Here is a 21,009-nt window from a genome sequence, read left to right as displayed (position 1 = left end):
CTGCAATGGGAACAGGTGCCAGCTGGCATTACACAGTCCCAGATCCAGGGCAAAGTGAGAAGGGGACCTGCACACAGCGATGACATTCCCTGGTAGGGAGACCCTGAGTTGTGTAGCAAAAAAGAAAATTCAGAAGCCAGCAACATTGGTATGACTGTGACCCCAAGCTCAGAGCAGGGCACTGCTTCCAGCATCTTATCCAGCTGGCAGAGGAATAACCAAGGCAGGAAACTAAGACCAAAAGGGAGTCTATACTTCTGCCACTTTGAACCAATAGAGCTGTCCTGCTGGGTGAGAGGGCACAGTCTAGCAGCAGTTCTTTCTTGCAGACTCAAACCCAGATCAGAAACTTGCAGAGCTCAGACCAGAGAGGCAGCAATCAGTTCTGCTTTGCCTTGAACCAGACCTCTTTGGAAGCACTGAAAGCTTGCAAGTCCCCAGCCCATTCCTGAGATCCTGGAATAACAAACACAACACTCTATCCCAAGAAAGCAGCAACAGGACAAGCCCAGATATTCCCTCCAAGAGGGTGGCAGAGCCTAGCCCTAACGTGAAGTCCAAAGTCAGGAAGTAGGCTAGAAGAATGGGGGGGGGGGGGGGGAATCTGACCATAATGAGCTTTTATGGTGGCAGGGACACTCAGGTACATAAATGCAGAAGAGAATGATTCCAAAACACCTACAAGCAATACCTCAGGAAAAAACACAGCTTGCACACAGACTCAACTAGAATTCCTAAAGAGATGAAACAAGGGTAAAGAGTTTTTTTAAAATGTCTTTATAATAAAATGAAAATATTACCTTAGGAAAAACTGAAAAAGAAATAACAGCTATGGAAGACAGAATCAGAAAAGAAGTGAATGGCTTGGAACAAGAACAAAACCTTGCCCACCAGCACCCTGAAAATCAGAATGGACCAAACAAAATCCAATGTCTTCATGAGGCAAGAGAAATGTTAAAGTCAAAAGGCTGAAAAAAAATGGGAAAAATGTAAAGTACCTCATAGCAAAAAACCACTGAACTGGAAAACTGATCAAAGAAAAAAAACCATTGGATTATGTCAACAGCATGACCAAAAAAAAAGAGCCTAGACATACTATTTCAAAAACTCTTGAAAGAAAACTATCCACTTCTCTTAGAACCAGAGAACAAAGTAGAAACAGAATCCACCAATCACCCCCTGAAAGAAACCATAAAACTAAAATTCCCAAGAACATCATTGCCAAAATCCAGAACATCTAGTTCAAAAAAAAAAATAATACATGCAAGCCAGAGAGAAAGAATTCAAGTACCAAGGAGCCACAGTCAGGATCACACATGATTTAGCAGCCACCACTATAAGACAGCAGAGAATTTGGGATACAATATTCCACAAAGCAAAGGAAATGGGCTTACAGCCAAGGGTAACTTATCCAGCAAAACTGAGTAGAATGCTGTGGGGAAAAAATGGATCTTTAATGAAATGGAGGGCTTCCAAGCATTTCTGATGAAAAGATCAAAACTGTGGAGACATTTTAAAGTGCAAACACAAGAGTGAAGAGAAATATAAAAAGGTAAACATGAATAAATAATAATAAAAAACTAAAAAGACAACCTGCTTACAATTCAAATGATACATGTGATGATACATGTGTGCCCTCTCGACCATATCATCATAAGGGCTCATAAAAGGAGTCCAATTAGACAAGGTCTGGGAATGGTTCTGTTATGTCTTGATGGTCTTAATGGAAATTTAGATGAAAAGAGGAGGGAAGAGAAATATATTTGGGGGTGGAGGAAGGGAAAGGAAGGTTAGGGGAAATTATTTCACATAATCTAGGTGCACAAGTAAATATCTATACAAAAAAGAAGTAGGTTAGGAGAGAGGCTGACATTTGAACCTCACTTCCATTGGAGATGATCAAAATAATAGCAAACCCATACACACAGACACTCACATACAGTTGGGTAAAGAAATACATTTCACTCAATGGATAAATGGGAGGGAAAGGGAAGAAGAGGGACAGAAGAATTAGAAGGAATGGAGGGATTAGTACTAAGCAAAACAATCTCTTATGGATGTATAAAAATATAGCTCTTTTTGAGGTGGCAAAAAATGGGAATTTGAGGGTATGCCCACAATTTGGGGAATGGATGAACAACTTAAGGTATATAAATATGAAGGAATATTATTGTGCTGAACTCTTCTCAGTGTGATGATCAACTAGGACTCCAGAGGCCTACTAAAGAAACATGTTACCCACCTCCTCATTGAGAGGAGGACTCAGAATGCAGAATGAGACAAATCCTTTTTTGGTCAAATTTGCATAATGCAACAGCCAGAACTGTCAGTAATTGCAATGTGTATTTGTATTCAATTCCTACAGGCAACTCCTAAAAGATCAATCTCAAGATTGTTTCATACTTGGATGTACTTCAGATAATGTATAGTTAAAATCAACTTTTTAATAAAAAGAAAGTTCAAAAACTATTAATTTTAATATTTTAAATATAAAAAATCCAAGACTTTATTGGAATAAATGTTACATGACATTCTTTAACATTAAACTCTGAGCAAATTTGAGAGGTGATGCATGTTTTCCATTCAAGTCTAAAATGAAATAGGTATGTGACCATTTAAAATACAGATAAAAGTTAGCATGAAGCAAAGCTTAAATATTAAGCAACTAAAGCAAAGAAAGCAAAAAACAATACAGTACATCTACATTTTAAATATCACTGAATTTCATTTTTAGAGAAAAAAATGAAAATCTGGTTTGCAGGAAAACAACTTCTGTAACTGATAATTAGAAAAACTTATGAATCTTTATTATCTAATTTGTCAGTTTCTTTATATTTTACTATTTGTTCATTTCCCCCACCCAACCCCCTAATAAAGAACCCTTATTTTCCCTTAAATGCCATGATTTTGTAGTCTCCATACAAGTCAAACTCCATGAAGTCTAGAAGAGTTCTGCCTGTGTAAAGAACTGTAGGAGTCAGATGGGGCCCCAGTAGTAGGTGCTATTGGTTAGTGCTGGTGAGAGAGAACAAGACTGACTGGGGCTGTTAAGTTAAGCAGGTAGGAAAGTGCACTGCAGGGTTGTTTTCTTAAAATAGGTATGATTTAGCCAGGTTACTTCAGTTGTAATATGTAACATCCCTGCTGTTCCAGACCCTGAGCTTACCTTCCATTATGTCAAAATGGATATTTCTGTAATATGAGAAAATATCCAGGAGGCTAGGACAAGGGCAAAACCCCAAAATTTTAACTCTGTTTATAATCTCTAAGCTTTCCAGAAGCAAAAAGTTGGATATACCTTTCTTGAGATGCAAAAATAAATGCTCCAGAACTCACCCAGAACCTTATTCATCCTGAGCACCTGGGCATTATTAAAGGAGATGCCACGTGGACCAAAAGAACTGATTTCCAAATTTACTCTGGATTATGAAAAGTTAAGTAATTTGAGCTAACTGCTCAAATATCTGATATGTTGCTTTAAATGAGTTGGGTTTTAAATATATATATATATTTTTATATATGTGTATGTGTATATAAGTAGGTGCTACAGATTCTCTTTCTGGTTTTAAAAATAATTTTGATATTACCACTAAAAAATTTCACGTTTATTATAAAGTATGGCACCATTAAATATAAAACTGCTTCAGAAATTTAGTACCTCTAATAGGTCCATATGGTTATTCTCATAGTATATTATGCTTTTCTTGCTCAACAAAAAGGGGGCAGGGGGAAGGAAATGGATTTCTACATACTTACCAAAAAAAAAAAAAAACAACTAAAAACCAAATACTTATGGTCACTATCATTAGGAATTCATGCTCCATGCATGAAAGGTTTGAAGCCATCTCTATGGGCCCATTCTTGCAGTCTTCCACCAGGCTTAACTCCTATTGATATTAGTAGGAATTTTTCTTGCACTTAGACTGGATAGATTTCTTCCCAAAAGTTCTTTCCAGATGTCTTCTCCAAAACCTAGAAAAAGTAACTTTCTCTTCCAAACTAGGTGAAACCATCATCAAGGATCCATAGAAACAGAAACTAATCCTGTACACATTTTCATTATCAAATACTAATTCTCACCAGTGAGAAAAAGTCACCTCCTTACTCCTATTCCTAATTTGGAGAAAAAAGGTATTTGTTAAAAGGTGCACAAAATGTTAAATACTGGTGGTAAATAAATAAATTTTAATATTTCTTAACAAGCAAACCTTTCTATTTAGAATGCTACATCCCTGCTTTAGGGGGAACAAATTCCCAGGAGATGTAAAGTTGTTCATTATTTTTCTACTAAGAAACCTTGGTCTTGGCTAAACCGACTTACGGCTTCAAGTAGTTTTAGAAGCACCATTTGCTCATATCTGCACTAACATAATCATTGGAAGAAACACAAAATGTAACAAAATCAAAGAAGGCTGAAAATGAAAAACAAAAGTCTAACAGTTCCTGCCATCATCCCACGTCTTGATCTTCAGGGACTTATGTCTAAATGGACTGATAAGAACTTCACAATCAAAAGAAGTTTTGTCAGTTATTCTTCAGATTTAAAATTCAAGTGAGTCCGGGCATGTGCACTTCACATCATTTCCTTCCTCATCTCATGCATTATTTATTGCAAAAAGTTTTATCAAATAGTTCCCTAATGCCATTTCTTCAGTTTGATATAGAAACAATTTACAATTTACAAGTACCCCTTTTCAGGTACATTGGTTCTGTATTAGTCACGGCTCTTAACATTTACTGCTTGTTGAAAATTTGAAAGAAGAAAAAAAAATCAGTCTCTAGTTTCTGTCCTGAAGAGCCGGTGTTCTCCTGTGGCGGTGCAGTGAGCTCTAGGAAACCAGCCTGCTGCTAATGTCTTTGTGCTGAAATACAGTAAAAAGAAAAAGAAGTTGTTAGGCATAATTATAAACTTACATAAAAACAAAGTCCTATGTCATTCAATATTTAGCTCTGTTTTAACTCCAACAACCCATGTTAATGTCATCTGGTTCATAGAATCAGTGACTGTGTTCGGTTAAACTTCAGGTCTTTCAGTTTTACATTAAACTCAAAACACAATTGATAAAAAGAACATATGTTAATGGTACTCTGAACAAAAGATACCAACAAAGATAGAACAAATACTCAAGCTGAACCATGAAGTATCATTTTGCTAATGTGTATCTAATCAAAATTCTAAAATATTTGTTCCTGAAGAAGCTTTTTGTCAATTTATGTCAACATTTAATCAACAAATGTTCTAGTTTCCTATATTAAAGAATTTATTACATGAATCCTTACCTATTAAAAGCCACTATTATTAGCTATAAAAAACTTGACTTTACAAAAATTTTATTCAAATACTATCTAAAATGTTATTTTAAAAGGAATTCATCCTATCCTTATATATAAAATTACTAAAAACAAGACCTGAAACTCTGAGCATCTATTTCATATATATATATGTATACCTGTTTACACATATATATTTTACCAATATTTATCTTTTAAAAATGTTTTTGTGTACATGTGTGTACACACACACACACACACACACACAAACACACACTCTCATTCCCCAAAACATAAAAGCTGTTAAATACAGTAGAGCTGCTCAACTATTTGGTACTTCTGGGAAGCAAAAGCAACACACCCACCCTACAGTGCAGCAACAATTGGCACTTAGCACACATTTGTTGGATTGTGATAGTCATTGAACTTTTTATTTTAAAAAAAGATTAGCCACAAATCTTAAAAGCAGAGCCACAAACAAGCAGCAAAAGCCTCTGAAACCATCTGTACATTAAAGGGGCCTAGTGCGGGTGAAGAGGAAAAAGTATGGCTGGTTGCTTATCAATCTCTTGCAACACAGAGAAACATACACAGGAGCATCACCACAGAATAACATTATCTTCTAATGCCAAGACTGAGAGTGCATAAGTATATCTAGAAAGCAAACTAATTTTCTTTAGCTACTGTATTTGCATCTTCATTAATTTGTAAGCATTTTGTCCAAGCAAAGATATCCTCTAAAAAAGAAAACCTTTGCCTCTAACAAACACAACAGCAGAAAGCATAAGCACATATATACCTTATACAAAAGATAAATTTGATTTTGATGCAGTGAACCACCTTATCAGAAATAGCTTTCTCACAGACCTCACTAGGATGCCTAAAAGTTATCTCTATTTCACCCCATCCCCATGGGGAAAAAAAAAAATACAGCATGTGTATTTATAATATCCCCAAAATACCATGTGGTCACTGAATGATTCTCTTTACAAAATCTAGAAGAATGAAGTTTGAAGTCAAGACAGTAACACAAGAAGTCATATATTTAAGGAAATTATTGCTATATCATTACCCCTTCCAAGTTACGATGATCCACACAAAGCAGAACTCCAAAACTGATGGTCCACGAGAAAGAAAGAAATTTTTGTGAGGCATATTTTCTAATAAAATTAAATGACATTTACTGTTGCCTAAGAATAAACTAGATATCATGCACAGAATTTAATAAACAAACACCCCCACAATGCTATATTTCAAAAATTTCAAAACTGATTTATCATTTTTACTATTTGCCAGATTGCTTGGTGTTACGGCTAACGCGCAACAGAGGCCTTGTGCTTCGTCCGCTTGCTGGCTCAAGGCCTGTAAAAAATAATGCTAATGTGAGAGAAGTATTGCATTATAACACCTTGCATCAGTTTTTTATCCAACCAATGTAAGACGTGTTTCTGCCAGAAATACTTCAAATACTATGAAGATTTTGGGTCCAAGTTTAACCAAACACATCCAGTCCATTCAAAAGGACAACTCCCTATCTAGTTGGAATATTATTTCTGAAAGCTAAGTTCAGCCTATTACAAGTCACTGCTTCTGAAAAAATGTATTTGTTGGACAGTTCAAAAGGTTTTTGTCCTTTGGCACTCATATAAGTCACAACTTTATGAAATTAGATGCTTCACTGTTATAATTATAATGCTAAAGTCTTTTATTCATATAAACCTTAGGTTCAAATGCCTCAGAGGCCTTGAAAACTATTTTTAACAAATGAGAAAAGAGCACAATGAGGTTAAATGTCTTGTTTGAAATCATGTTAGCAAGTAAGGATCACATCCACAAAGCCAGTGCTTTTTGGTCCCCCATTCTTAATGGTGCCCCCATTTTGCTTAAAAATTGCATCCTGTTGTGCATTTGCAGGCTCTTCCCTTGTGAAACTCAGTGTCTGTCTTCTTATAGTATTATGAACCATTTGGTTTCAAACTCAGTTGAAGAAAGCAAGCAAAAGTATAAAAGATTCATGCAGTTAATACTATTTAGGGGCAACTAAACAAACCTGCCATTCTAGACCACAACAAATCACCTAAAGGGTAGTCAGACACCTTATATGGGTAAGAGTTCAGAATATCTGAAGCTTTTGATCACACTTGATTTAGAATATTCCAATTCAATCATCTGCTTACGAGAGCCAATATGCTTCTATACTTCAATACAGCGATACTAAAATAGATTCTCAAAAATTCCAGAAAATAATCATGTACAAAACATATCAAAATCTAAAGACAACAATTAAATCCAAATCCCTTTCTGACCAAAGCAAGAGCCCAAAATCAGTCTAATAGAATAAAAACTACTCTCTTGAACCAAAACTTTTCAGGGTTTTATTAGGGTCTCATTTAGTATAATAAAATTTAAAGTACTAAATTACAATAGTATTTTGGTATTACCCTTTGCCACCCTCAATTTTTATTCCTTTTATGTACTTTTTTTTTAAAGCAATCGGGGTTGAGTAACTTGCTCAAGGTTACACAGCCAGTTATTTCTGGGTGTGGTGCTGAGTATCTGCACCGGGATTTGATCCAGGTCATCCCGACACTGGAGCCGGTGCTCTTACTCACTCTACTACCTGGCCGCCCCTTATGTAGACTTTCAAAGATAAATTAACCAAGAATACGTACGATAAGAAGTAATCCAAACAAAAATATCAAATTCAAATAAAAAAGAAAATGGCCATTGAGAGTTGGAAATATTTATAAACCACCACCTGACCAAGGACTCCATTATTACTAGTTATGATTATATTGCCCTGCATACCAACTGAAAAAGAAATAGGTCCAGATTTTCAAAAGCACACACATGAAGACTCCAGCCTTGCTCTCTGAGCAGGACAGGTATCATCAAGTAAACTTTAATTACAGCCTAAAATCTACATGAGGTACACAGGTACCAATGTCAATGAAAACAAGAAAAATAACTGATGAATTTATCAACTCTAACCTAGACTATTTGGGGAATGATTCAGTGATGACATGATGCCCCCCTTCACTTTGGGGCAGGGCTTAAAACAGACAGACCTGCCCGTTTCACTGTTAACTTCAATGCTCCCAATCTGAATCCACAGTGGTCTGTCAGACACTGTAAGGGAGCAGCAGGACTCGTCACTGTCTGATGTAATATGCTGCCATTTGTTGAGACCTATGGTAGAAAAAATCAAGTTAACAAAAATAAAGTAGTCATTCAAGTTTTTTTTTTCTTAAACCGATTTTACAAAAAAAAAAATTTTTTTTTTAAGTGACCAGATTTCATTTGTCATTATGCATTTATGCTGAATAACTCTTTGGCTTCATAGAATGTATGTATAAATAAAAAACATGATGCTACATAGAACACTAACAGAAAACAAAAGACTGTAAGGGCCCAAGTACAGAGTTGCAACAAAACTATTAAATAACATGGACCAATCTGCTTCCATAGCAAGACAAATGGCATACTAAGTTGCTCACAAAGCAAACTCAGAAATAGGGGAAAGTGGTGACTGTCATATTTAAAGTATACATTTGACTTGAGTTTTGTTTTAACTGAAGATGGAAAGTCTTAAATATCCATGAATATGCTCAGAGCTTCTGTTGCACAAAAATGCCCTGACAACTCGAGGCCCTTTCCTCTTAATTCCAGTAACCACATAAGCATATTTTTCCATGCCTAAAATTCTTATCATATGAAGTAACAGTTATTACTGGGTTTCCCTGAGTTGTTCTGAAGAAATAACAAACCTCTACTAAATGAAAGTAATGAAAATAAGCTATTCATGATTATTAAAATGACAATAAAGGTACTAATGTTAATGCTTTATTTTATAAAATATTCTATAAACATATTTCCTTGAATCTGCATGTTTCCTTACTAAGCAGATATAAATGAACAACAAAATTTTTATTCCTTAAGAATTCATTTCCTCCTTCAGATTATTTATTTGGCTTTTAGAACCCCCGTTGTGGAAAATAACCACTGCCCATAGCTAATGTGATGATTATTTTTAAAAATACCAAATAAAAGTAATAGCAGAAACTCAAGAGAAAAAGGTTTTATCCCCACACAAGACATTCCTAACAACGCACTTCAAAAGGAAAAATTTTAAAAAGCTCAATTACAAATGGAATTTAGCTAGGAATATAATAATTACAGATTCTAGGAAGAAGGTAATAATATTTTAAAAGTGACTAGAAAAATAACGAGGTTTTATCAAGGTAATTTTGGTTAGGTATTTTATTTTCCCTAAACCAACAATAATCACAACAGAGGCAGAAAGGATTTGAAGAACTCTATCACTATTACATAATTTGTTTTTTCAGGTCCCCCTCACACTAACAAATAGTGCTTAGTACAATACTGAACACTTAAACACATTCCATCAGTATTCATCAATGATTGCTGAACTCAAGTGACCTCCCATTTTACTGAATTCTATATTTAAAAAAAAAAAGCAGTCTAGATATCATGTTGGCAATATACAAAGTGAAATCTGTTATGGTCACTAGTTATATAGTAGTACTGATAGAATTTTAGTAAAATATAGTTAGACAACAGGAGAATCATGTTGACCCAGCCATAAGTACAAAGGAAAACCAAAACACGTGAAATAAGAATAAAGGTAATGACTTCCACTCTTTGTAAGTTATTTCTTTATCTTATGTCTAAAAAATTCAAGGTTTAGGCCTAAATGATATCTAAAATCTTTAATAACTCATTCTCTGAGTAAAACAGTGAAATGACATAGGCTCAACAAATGGGAAGGGTTGAGATCTATTCAATCAACGTTTGTGCCAAGTTTCTCCTCACTATAATTTGAGTCCATAAAGACTTTGCCCCAGGGGTAATCTCCTGTGTAGGCCAGTAAAAGGAAAAAGACCCTTTGGATGGACAATGACTAGGCAAAATGGTAACAGTGTGAGATGATCATCTTTCTTTACAGGGGCTGGGGAAAGAAGAGAGCAACTGTGGTAGAGAAAAGTGCAAATGTCGTAGATGCTCCGTACTACAGCCTACAGAGGAGCTATTGCTGGGAAGAAGTAATAGAAAAAAAGGGCAGTGGAGAATAATCAAAGACTAAAAATCAATCTCCATCCAATGGTGCTGGAGAGGGGAAGAAAACAGAGAAGGTCAAGATCTTTGGAGTAGGCCCAGAATATAAATAAAAATTTAGAATACAAACAGGAATTCATCTTGTTACAACTAAATGCAAAGACATCAATTTTCTCCGCTCACAAGAGTATAATTGAAGAGGGGCAAGGGAACATTTTAATATACAACTCCCTTTAGAAGAGTTAAGAAGTTTTCTGTTCTGCAGTAACCAATTATTTTCTCATGGTTTTAAACAACATTGAATATAATTCTACCTTGCCCCAGGTTCTAACTTGAAATTAAGAACTTAAAAGAAAATCAAATGTTTAATGAACAGAGCTCCCATTAATACTGTCTCAGAATTGGACCGGGCCCTTGCTAACAATGACCACTGCCCATGAAGAAAAGAAAAATATCCTATTTCCTATTTGTCAGTCCTTCCCTCCTAAATCCAAGAGGCTAAAATCTTTGTGATGTGGATTCATCTCAGAAAGGGGAAAAGGAATCTCCCACTGAATCCTGACCAATAAAGCACAAAAAAAAGGAGAGGAGTTTGCAGGGGTTTACAGAGAATTCCTATGAATAATTACCTATTGCTTTTCAATCACTCTTGAACCAGTATTACAGGTTAATATAATGAAATGCCACATTTCCTGCTGAAATGCATAATCTACTGGAACGATTTGATTCATCCATCTAGCAATGTTACTCCATATAACTCGACATGCAGAAAGGAGCTCCGTCATCATTACCACATTCTCCCCAATTTTACAATGGATTCTAAAGAAACAATTTAGTACTAAAGAGCTGGGATGAGACATCCAAAAAAAAGCCATAAAAGGCACAGGTGGTCTGTAAATCTATGCAACAGAATTCAATAGCCTGTTCCTACCCACTGTATTCTTCAGCAGTCTTTGCAACTGGCCTTATGGTCATCTGTTTTATTACAGACCTTGCTTCCACTTGTAGGATTTTGTCTTCAGCTCTAGCAAACTTCACTAATTTTTTTTTTCTCTTCAGGTTTCCATAGAGAAGATGCTTGATAAAATAAAATACCTCAGATACTAAAAATAATTAAATAAAAAGGGGGGGGAGAGTACAGTAGAAAGAGTGCTAGATATGGAGTTGGAATTCTAACTCTTCGACTAGCTCTATGACATTGGACAGACAGGTCATATAACTTCTCTGAACCTGTTCCCTCATCTTTCCCAAATCTGTATGTGTATATATATATATATATATGATCCCTTAAAAACTATGTAAGGAAAAATGAGGCAGCCATGAAGAGAAAGCACAACAGATTTAGACTTGGGAGAAACTGGGCTTAAATACCATTTTTATCACTTTCTGTCACAATCAATAAATATTTATTAATCACCTGCTATATTAATTGCCTACTATGTGTCAAGCACTGTGCTAATATCTGGGAATATAAAAGGCAAAAAAAAAATCCCTGCTCTCAAGCTCAGTCTAATTGGGGAGACACTGAAAAAATGAACTAGTATTAAAAGTAGATGAAAAAAGGCTTTGTAAAAGCTGGGATTTTAGTTGAGACTTGAAGGAAGCCAGGAAGCTGAGATGAGAAAGGGGAATAACCTTGGCTTAGGGGACCCAAAAAGCCAGTGAAAATACCTGTTTGACCTCAGGCAAGTTACTAAACCTTCCTGTAGTTGTTTCCTCATCTGTAAAATGAGAAGACTGGACAGATGACATTTCAGGCCATTTCTAATTCTAAATCCATCCGATGATCAAATAATACACAATAGGCTTTGCCCCAAAACATCTCAACACTCCCCCACCCAAAGATATAATGTGTATCCACCTCTAAAGCAGACAATGTTCTTCCCCTCTATGGATTTATGCCACCCAAGTTCATAGTTATAAATGAATGTTTTATATAATGTGGGGGGAAAAAAGATTAACAAGTGGGCTACTAGATTATAAACTCCTTTTGGACAAAGTGTCATATACGTCTTTACAAACTCAGCAGGATGTGAATATGGTTTATGTTCAACAAATGAAAGAAGGTAGAAACCCAGACCTGTAATGTCCATTTTTTAAAGGCAAGTTTTACCTCAATAAAATTCTAGGCCCTCAACCATTATATATCCAAAACTTTCCTCCAGATTTATGCTCTCTCACATTCCAACAGAATATAGGTTCTTTGTTAAACGTATGAATTGGACTTTTGCAGTTAAAAGAATACAACCATTTTTATGTTTTTCCCATTATACTAATGATAAGTGTACACGCTACTACACAACATTCAAGTATGTAATGGAGAAAATATTAAAGTAATTTTACATCATTATGTTACTATATAACATTCCACACCTAACACAAATTAGTAGATAAACTAGAAATTTTACCTTACTTGGGAAAAGAATCCTTAAATACTAATCTAGAATAGTGTCTAAAAAATTCCAAGGGGCGAGTGTGACAGGATTATAATTTTGGGTGAGGTATTAGAAGTCATTTGGTTCAATCTTACTTTTGAGATAAGGAAACTGAGGCCTCAAAAGGTTAAAATGACATACCTATGGTCACACAGGCAATTAACAAAATCAGTGCTCCCAACTAGGTTGCCTGACTATAAATATATCTCATTCTACTCCATACCACCTTCATTTATTCCTCATAGCCCCCAAGCCAAAAAATTCTAATCTTAAATTTTACCCTAAATTTATAGTTTGAAATTAATCAGTAACTAATGCAGAAGGATTACAAGTAACTACTGTCTGTCTTTAAAATGAAAGAGTATCCGTAACAGCTCACGTGACAGGTTCTACAGGTAATAATAGGCAATCCACCTCCAACTTCTATATTGGGCTTCATTCAGTTATGATTGTGTGTTGCGCGCACATGAGTTTGTGTAATCACCTTGATGAAAAGTTCTAACATATTCCACCTAGGAAAAACATTTCTCCCAGATCTTACAAAGGCTTTAAAATGGAATCTCTGCCCCAAAAGTAAGTTTAGATACTTTTTACAAAGTTGCTTTAATAGACAACTACAAAAACTCTGCTAAAGCATAAACTATATTTCAAATTCTAAGGGGAAAGGGAAGTATATTAATAGCCTGAAAAACCTGAACCGTGATTCGTTCATTTCTACGCAAGTGTAAAAACCAACACAACCAAGTCAGCACTGCTTCGATCTGCGGTTCGATCTCTAAAGAACTAAAAGAATGCAGCAGAGGCGCTCTTCTAAAGTAACAGGCAAATTCCATTAACAGAGTTAGATGCTCTTTTTCCCCACTGTCTTATAATCTTAAAGAGTTGGAGGAAAGTTTTTCTTTGGGGCAAGTCTTTAATTCTCACCTTTAAAACCTTATTTTTTAAAGTAGTCTACCCTAATTGTTTATATTACCAGCAGTATTTTATGGCAGCAGATACTTTTTCAAAAAAGGAGCTATGTATATTAAATTTAAGGAGAAAAATACAAATATCAAAGAAAACTACTGTCTGACAGTTTTCTTTTCTAGGTCTCCTATAAGTTTGTAACTCTCATCACCATGAGTCTTCTCTACACCTCTTGTTTAACCTTTGGTAGACTCTTCCATTCTTCTCAGTATAACAAAGAAGCAATCTCTCCATAAATTATCCTAAATTCAGTAACTACAGGGCTTTTTAAAAAAAATTTTCAACCTAGACACCAAAAATCAAGACTTGACTTGCCAACTATTCAGTCCACCTCTTTAAAAACTTAAGAAAAACAAACTGCAATCTTATAAAAGCAAAATGCCAAAAAAAAAATTTTTTTAAAGGAAAATGAAAACTACCTGGACTTACATATATAATTAATATGTCAAGTATACATAGTAAAAAATGAATTTCATTATGAATATGTAGCTAACTAAATTCTAGACCTTTAAAGCTCTGATGGGAGTAGTTTTTAATAATGGTACAGAACTTGGCAGGGAAGGATAGAGAAACTCCCTGTCTTGATTCACAAATTATGCTCATCATTTTTGCACACAGAAAATAAAAAACATGAACAATCTTAATTCTTTTGATATTTTCAGTTAAGTTTCTTAAATGACAACATAGCAAGTTAAAAATCTATACATAATATGAAAATCTCAATTTTTCCAATAATTTTAACTTGTCCTAAAACAAATCCTTTATGGTGCCCAGTCATTAGTAAGGGTACTAAAGAGTAAAATGAAAAAAAGACAAGAACTAGAAAGTAGAGAACTGTGTACTTAAGTATCCAGAAACTAATTTGAAATTTAAGTGTACCTAATTCATTTAATTTTTATTTATTAATGGGTTTCCTTATGCTAACTTTATTTTTCAAAGTATATTTCAAATTGGGATTGTTTATAATCAGTCCTATTAAAAGGTATTGTCAATAACAGAGTGATCCCATGTTTGTTAATCAGCCCCTTTAGAAATTCAACCCATCTGAGATAAACTAGGAAAACATCAAATATAGTTACAATTAGCATTAGTGGCAGAAGTACCCAAATAGATAAAATCACAAGATACATGAAAATATGCAAAAGGACATATAAGTATCATGTCTTTCCTTTGATATCAGCAATTTTGTAAAATTAAAGCCCTTTTAAATGTCAGCACAGCAACTCATGCATGCACACTATATAATTCAGCTTAATATTCTATGGCACAGAGTAAATACTTATTAAATATTCATTGATTGATTTTAACTAATAGTTCTCTCCAGGTCAGATTACCTAATTTAAATTACCCTAGTTTTTCAAGGGTCTTATGCCAACTAAAAGTTCAACAATATTAGCATACACACTGAGAAATAACAATTCTCTGATTTTATAAGCCTAATATGACTCAAAAATGCTGGTCTCCTGAAATTGGCATTTCATTTCCTACTAGTCTTTGGTCTAAGTGGAAAACAGTAGCATCCAAAATACCCTGATACCAAAGTCCTATGTTGCTACCATAATTTTCCTTTTTAGGTTTACATGGTCTAAGACTTCCTTCAACCCAAGTTTTAACATGCTATGCTTTTAGGACATTTCAGAAGTAACATTTCATATTTAATAAAATTAATTCAAATTCAAGGTATATTACTTATGACTTACTGGGTAAAATTTGGCCTAGTAGTTAATTGTCAAGAGAATAAAAGATATGCCACACAATTCATTGGTATCACTATTTAGTATTAATAGATTATAAGTCATTGCAAAAAGCTTGTGCTTTTTACTAGAGTACAATATATTCTCTCCTTACTCTACCCTATGATCACAGATGAGTTCTGCAATACCATCACATTTTAACAAAACTATAATTATTCAGTGTTTGTTATAACAAATTATCAGTCAACAAGTATTTATTAAGCACTTACTGTACCTGGCACTGTTCTCAGCATGGGGGTTTATAAGAAAAACACAAAAAGTTACCTGCCCCCAAGAGCAAAATTAGTCAATACAAGTGATCCTGAGGCCCATGGGAAACAAACAGCCTGGTAGGAATACACATCTAGGAATCACTTTTTTTTTTAAGAACATTTAGCTGTCACTTTGGACAAGTCAACCTTTGAGTTATTAGTTTTATAATCTGTGAAATGAAAGTATTAATAGATGATTTATATTTATCAGCAACCTTTGAATGCAAAATCAGTTCATTCCTTACCTTCCAACTTCATTGAGAAGGTATATCATTCAGTTCTGAGTCAACTGAGAAAGCAACATTTTCAAAATCAAAACAATGATTCCCTTTCCTGCCTTGACCTGTTTCATTTTTTAGCTTTTACCTCCCCCTCTGTAATTCCTTTTTACTTGTCCCTGTCTTACACACTCTCAGCACCTGGCCCATTAAGTAGGGTTTTTTTCCTTCTATGAAGAGAAAAAATACCCATGTAACTATGAATGCATATAGGGAGAGGAAATAAGATTAATTTCTTTTTTGTAACATTCCAGAATGAGCTCTAAAAAGAAATTCAGGATTACCTAAGGCAGTTCAGTTTCTTTTTGTGGTAAAGGAAATTCTAGTTGTTGGAGCAGAAAACTATCTACACATATCAGGACAAAATAAATGCTTTGAGAAAATACACTGCAGCAGAAGAGTACAAGATTGATATAACATAGTCATTTCAGTGTCAGCTTAACAAAAAACTTTTGAGATGAAAATAACATCCTAAGGACATAAACCCTAGTGCCTTATTTTCTAACAGAGGCAACCACTGAACTTGGCAATTAAGACTGCAAATATGTGGTTATGGGTCTTTGTTTACTTTAGAGATGGACATTAAATAAAACCAGAATATGTATCATTCAGTTAGGATAGTTTTTTCTTTCCTTTCTCCAATAATGTATTAGCACACCCTATATATAATACTCATTTATTTGGTCAATGATCACTGATACTATTTTAATCCTCCAAAATTTTAAATAAATTTGTTTCACATTAAGTAAATACCTGTCAAAACACCATTACTAAGGTGATAGACATTAGGTAATCACTATATACACAATGTATCTGGGACACTAAAAATTTATGAAATCAAGTTAAAGGTAATTATTTTTGCCCTTGTCAAGGAACTTAGGTTCAATCAACAGTCTATTAAATTCAAACCAAAACTCCTCACAATTTGTGTTGTTAGCCCCCACTAACAAATTATTCTAATGACCACAGGGCAATCAATAACACAATGGGTTCAGCTTCTAGGTTGTCAACTTACTTTAATTATGGGATCACAGATTTAGAGTTGGAAGAGACTGAGGCTGTCTAGTTCAATCCCCTCATAAGGGAACTGGGGACCAAGCCGGTCGTGACTTTCTCAAGGTCACACACAAAGTTAAAGTAGCAGAGCTAAGATCTGAGCCCGGGTCGTAACTCCTGAGATCCAGCACTTTCCCACTGCACCAGTCACAACACTAAGGATTGAGAAATGCAGCGCAGATAATGTGATTATTCCTGAAATATTGTAGTTGTTTCTGTTTGCAGGAAAGAAGACATCTTATAGAAGTGAAACAACATCTCACAATCAAAAATTTGAAACTTGTGTGTTTGCTACAATCAAAAAGCATTGAGTTCTCCTGGAAGTTACTTAAATTATCCAGCAGAAAATCTGGTTTTCAGAGTCTGTAAATAAATAACTGTAAGCTTAAGGAAACTGATAACTGATCATATGCAGATAAGTTAACTACCAATAGGCAGCACATTCAATGTGTAATAACAGTAAGATAATATAAGTTTCAAATTGAGTTATTTGGAAATCCACAAAAGTAATTAAAGTATCTAATTCTGTCATCCTATAGGCACTAAAGTCTTTAAAATGTCAATGCTTCTATCATTTAAAATCACATAATGCACCTGTTTAAAAAAGACAGCTAAAAAACTATTCACATAAAAAAAATTGCCTTTGTATGAAGCAACTTAGGAAAACATGGTACATAACTTGCTCTGATACATAGGCAAGTGTAATTTCCCTAACAGGGCAAACCTAAAAAAGGAGAAAACAATTAAAGTCAAATAGGCATAAACAGAATAACTAAAGAGAGATAGCTGAGTCACCAGCATTAAAAAAAAAAAAAAGCCCCAAGTGGGCAATTGATATTGGACATAGGACCAAACAGACCAGGAGACTAAATTTAAATACCTCCTTGTGAAAACTTAAGCATGAGATGAAAAATTAAGACTTATCAATGAGAATTAAAAGTCATACCTTTATAAAAGCTAACAAACGTAGTAATATAATGGACCCTTCTTTGTGCTACATAAGATCCAATTTGAAGAACTATTGAATAATGTCTTATCATGAGCCTATCAAAAAAAAAAACATTCTGTGGCAGGGCAAATGAGAAATTAAATTTCTTATCTGTTACTATCTCTAAGGCACTATATAGAAAATACTCATTTTCTAATATTCTGAAATTTATTTTCAAAGCTTTTTGAGAAACACACACAAATAATTCAGATTTAGTCAATTTTATTTACATTTTTTGTACATATCAGAGCATTACACAATTACATTTTCTTACTTTCTGACCTGCAAACAGATACCTTAAACGGAAATATTTTTTTCAAAATTATGAAATTAGGTACATCCAAAATGCAACAATTACACATGACAAGTAATTCACAAAGTGTAATTTACTAGGACGTATCCTAAAAATTTAGGAACAGCCAGTCAGGAGAAAATCTGACCAATTTAGCAATCAATTATTTACATTTTTCAAAACAAACCTCTATCTAAACTCCCAAGTCAGAACCTTGGAAGATTTTTTTTTTTAATGGAAGAAAAACAGGAAGTTATGATTCACAACTATGCAGCATTGACAGCCCTTGATCCCAAACTCTTGAGCAATTTTCTGCAGCCTGCCTCTGAACAGTAAGCATCCATCCCTATTTCAGCTTGTCAAAAACTGAAGTGTCAAACTTATGCCCTTGTGTGCATAGAAAGGCTTATGTGTTAATTTATAAAAAAAAATAAAAACAAGTGGTCACTAAAATCCCAAACGTTCCTACTGGACCACCCCACTCACAGCTATTAACTACCATCACCCACTGTAACCTGTGTCACATAGTAATAGGCTACATATTCGGAAGAATCTGATGCATATTCCCTGCAAAAAAATGCCTTTCAATTGAGGCTATGGCTCCTATGCCTTAGGGTAAGGTGGAGGAATTTAAAAATGCAAGATTTTTACTTGAAAATATTGCTAAATTTCTCATGTTAAGAAAAAATTTGATTGCATGTTCAATTGGTTTACTTTGCCTGTCAAGAAAGTTATCAAGAGATCAATTTCAGTATTAGAAAAAAAGCAGCCAACTGAGTGCAATTTCTTTTTCTCTTACTGGTTTTGGCCAAGTCTACTTTGTAAGTTATCTCTAACTAGCCTAAAAAAAAATCTGTGGAGCCTCCAAACTTTTCTTGCCTACCTTTCTGTCCATGTTCACGTTTCAAATTGTGTCAACAGGGCCCGAACTTCGGGAGTCAGCTGCTTTGCAGCCTTAGCTGCCTCTGTGATAGCCTTGCGATACAAGCCCTTTCTCTTCTTATTAAAGCGTGACTGGAAGTTTTCTAAAAAGGGGGACAGTTGCGATAGTGCAAGGAAAGATGTTGTTGGAGACCCAAACCATGAAATACGGGCCTCCTGTCGGACTAACAGGCCGTTATCTTTCCGGCTTACAGTTATAGTAAGAATACGGGCTGGCCACCATGGGAAGCCATAAATCTTGGCCCAAACAATGTCCCCTACACATATGGTCCTGCCATCTGGTGTGATGCATTTAGAGACGTTTTTGGAAAAGACTTTCATTTTCAAGGAATTACTGAGCTTTTTCTCTTCCTTTGAAGAGGATGAAGTGGAAGAGGTGGAAGGTGCATGCATACTGCCTGGAGGAAAATCAAAGCTTTCAGTAGAACTACACTCTGAATTGGAAGATTTCAAATCATCTGTGCTATCAATGCTACACACAGATGCACTGGAAGAGTCAGATTTCTTTTGATTTAGGGTCATGTAAACAGTGATACTGCTTTTGCTGCCCTTTTTGCCCAATGTCTGCTGTTCATCCTGCTCATCAGGCACATGTACTTCACTTGTGTCCTGAACCTCACTGTTGGCCTCTTCAGGACCTTTTGAGGGATTCTGATTTTCTGAAGGGGCCTCACCTGCTGAGCGGGTAGAGGTGCAGCGAGACTGGGGTTTGGGTGCCATCTTGCCACTCCGCATTTTCTCAAGTCCGGCCTTCATGGAAGAGTCGTTTTCTTCATTCCTGTATCTTTGTGGCTTCAAACGCAACCGGGGTGGAAGGGAACCTGAGCTGGTGTTCTGAAACCGTCGGGTGAAGTGAACCTTAGAATGTGCAGTTTTGGAAGTGGAAGTTTCACTCTGTTTCTTTTGTGCCTTTTCTTTGGCCATTTTCAACACTTCCCGAGCTTTCGCATGATCCATATTCTTACTCTGGAGCACTTTTTTAGTACTTAACTGAGCTTTTGAAGTATTTGCCTGAGCAGACACTTTAACTACTCTGCCTCTGCTGTGAGCAATATTTGAAACTTTGACCACAGCATTTCTTTTCTGGCTTTCATTTTGGTTTTTCCCATCCATTTTATGGTCAGTTTTAAGTTTTTTATTCACAGTAGTTACACTTTCATTTCTCCGTTTTTTGTTATCATCATATTTAGAGGAGTCACTTGCATTGCCACCTTTTTTAATTTCCTTTTTTTCTGCAACAACACTGTTTTTACATTTGTCACACAGGACTTGTCTGGGTCGTAATTTGATAGCATTCATTATAGAAGTTGGCTCCTCCCTGTACATTTTCCTTTTGGGGCGCTTAATTTTCCGAGGAGGAGGCTGAGGTATTGATTGGTTATAAGTGTCCCTGATAAACAAAGGGGGAGGATAAGGTGCTCCTTCATGAAAGAGAGGAGGTGGTTTAGAAGTCCACAGGCTCTTAGCAAGGCTAGGTTCTGGTGGCTGAATGGGAGAATGGTCATCCGGACCAGCACCATTCAAGTCACACTTGATTTCTGTTCCTTCTTGGAATGATCTACTGTGGAGCTGCATGGCTTCAGGTTTATCTTTGTATTCTCTTTTGGGAAAAATTGTCACAGGGATTCCATGAGGCCCAAACCTTTGGGGAAAAAAAAGAAATAATTTAAGTTGTTAATACTTAAGGGGAATTCGACTTC

The 21,009-nt window shown here is 35.2% G+C and overlaps 1 protein-coding gene across 4 annotated transcripts in view; it reads right to left on the bottom strand.

The window, feature by feature from the left end:
• Positions 1 to 2,473: 2,473 nt before the first annotated feature.
• PWWP2A (PWWP domain containing 2A) overlaps positions 2,474 to 21,009 on the bottom strand; it is a 35,180-nt gene continuing 16,644 nt past the window's right edge. For 2 of the 4 annotated variants that reach the window (XM_069102465.1, XM_069102467.1), the window contains exon 2: positions 18,281 to 20,951. In XM_069102465.1, coding sequence (XP_068958566.1) covers positions 19,265 to 20,951 — 1,687 coding nt within the window. In that variant the 3' untranslated portion in view covers positions 18,281 to 19,264. Of the gene's footprint in view, positions 4,863 to 8,339; positions 8,461 to 18,280; positions 20,952 to 21,009 lie in introns of those variants that run through there. The other 2 variants (XM_069102466.1, XM_069102468.1) reach the window with 2 other exon arrangements.

This window comes from Petaurus breviceps, unplaced genomic scaffold (genome assembly GCF_028583685.1).
Source record: "Petaurus breviceps papuanus isolate PSGF00001 unplaced genomic scaffold, PetGlider_PUasm1.0 551, whole genome shotgun sequence".
Lineage (NCBI taxonomy): Eukaryota > Metazoa > Chordata > Mammalia > Diprotodontia > Petauridae > Petaurus > Petaurus breviceps.
This window is presented reverse-complemented; position numbering and strand designations above follow the sequence as displayed.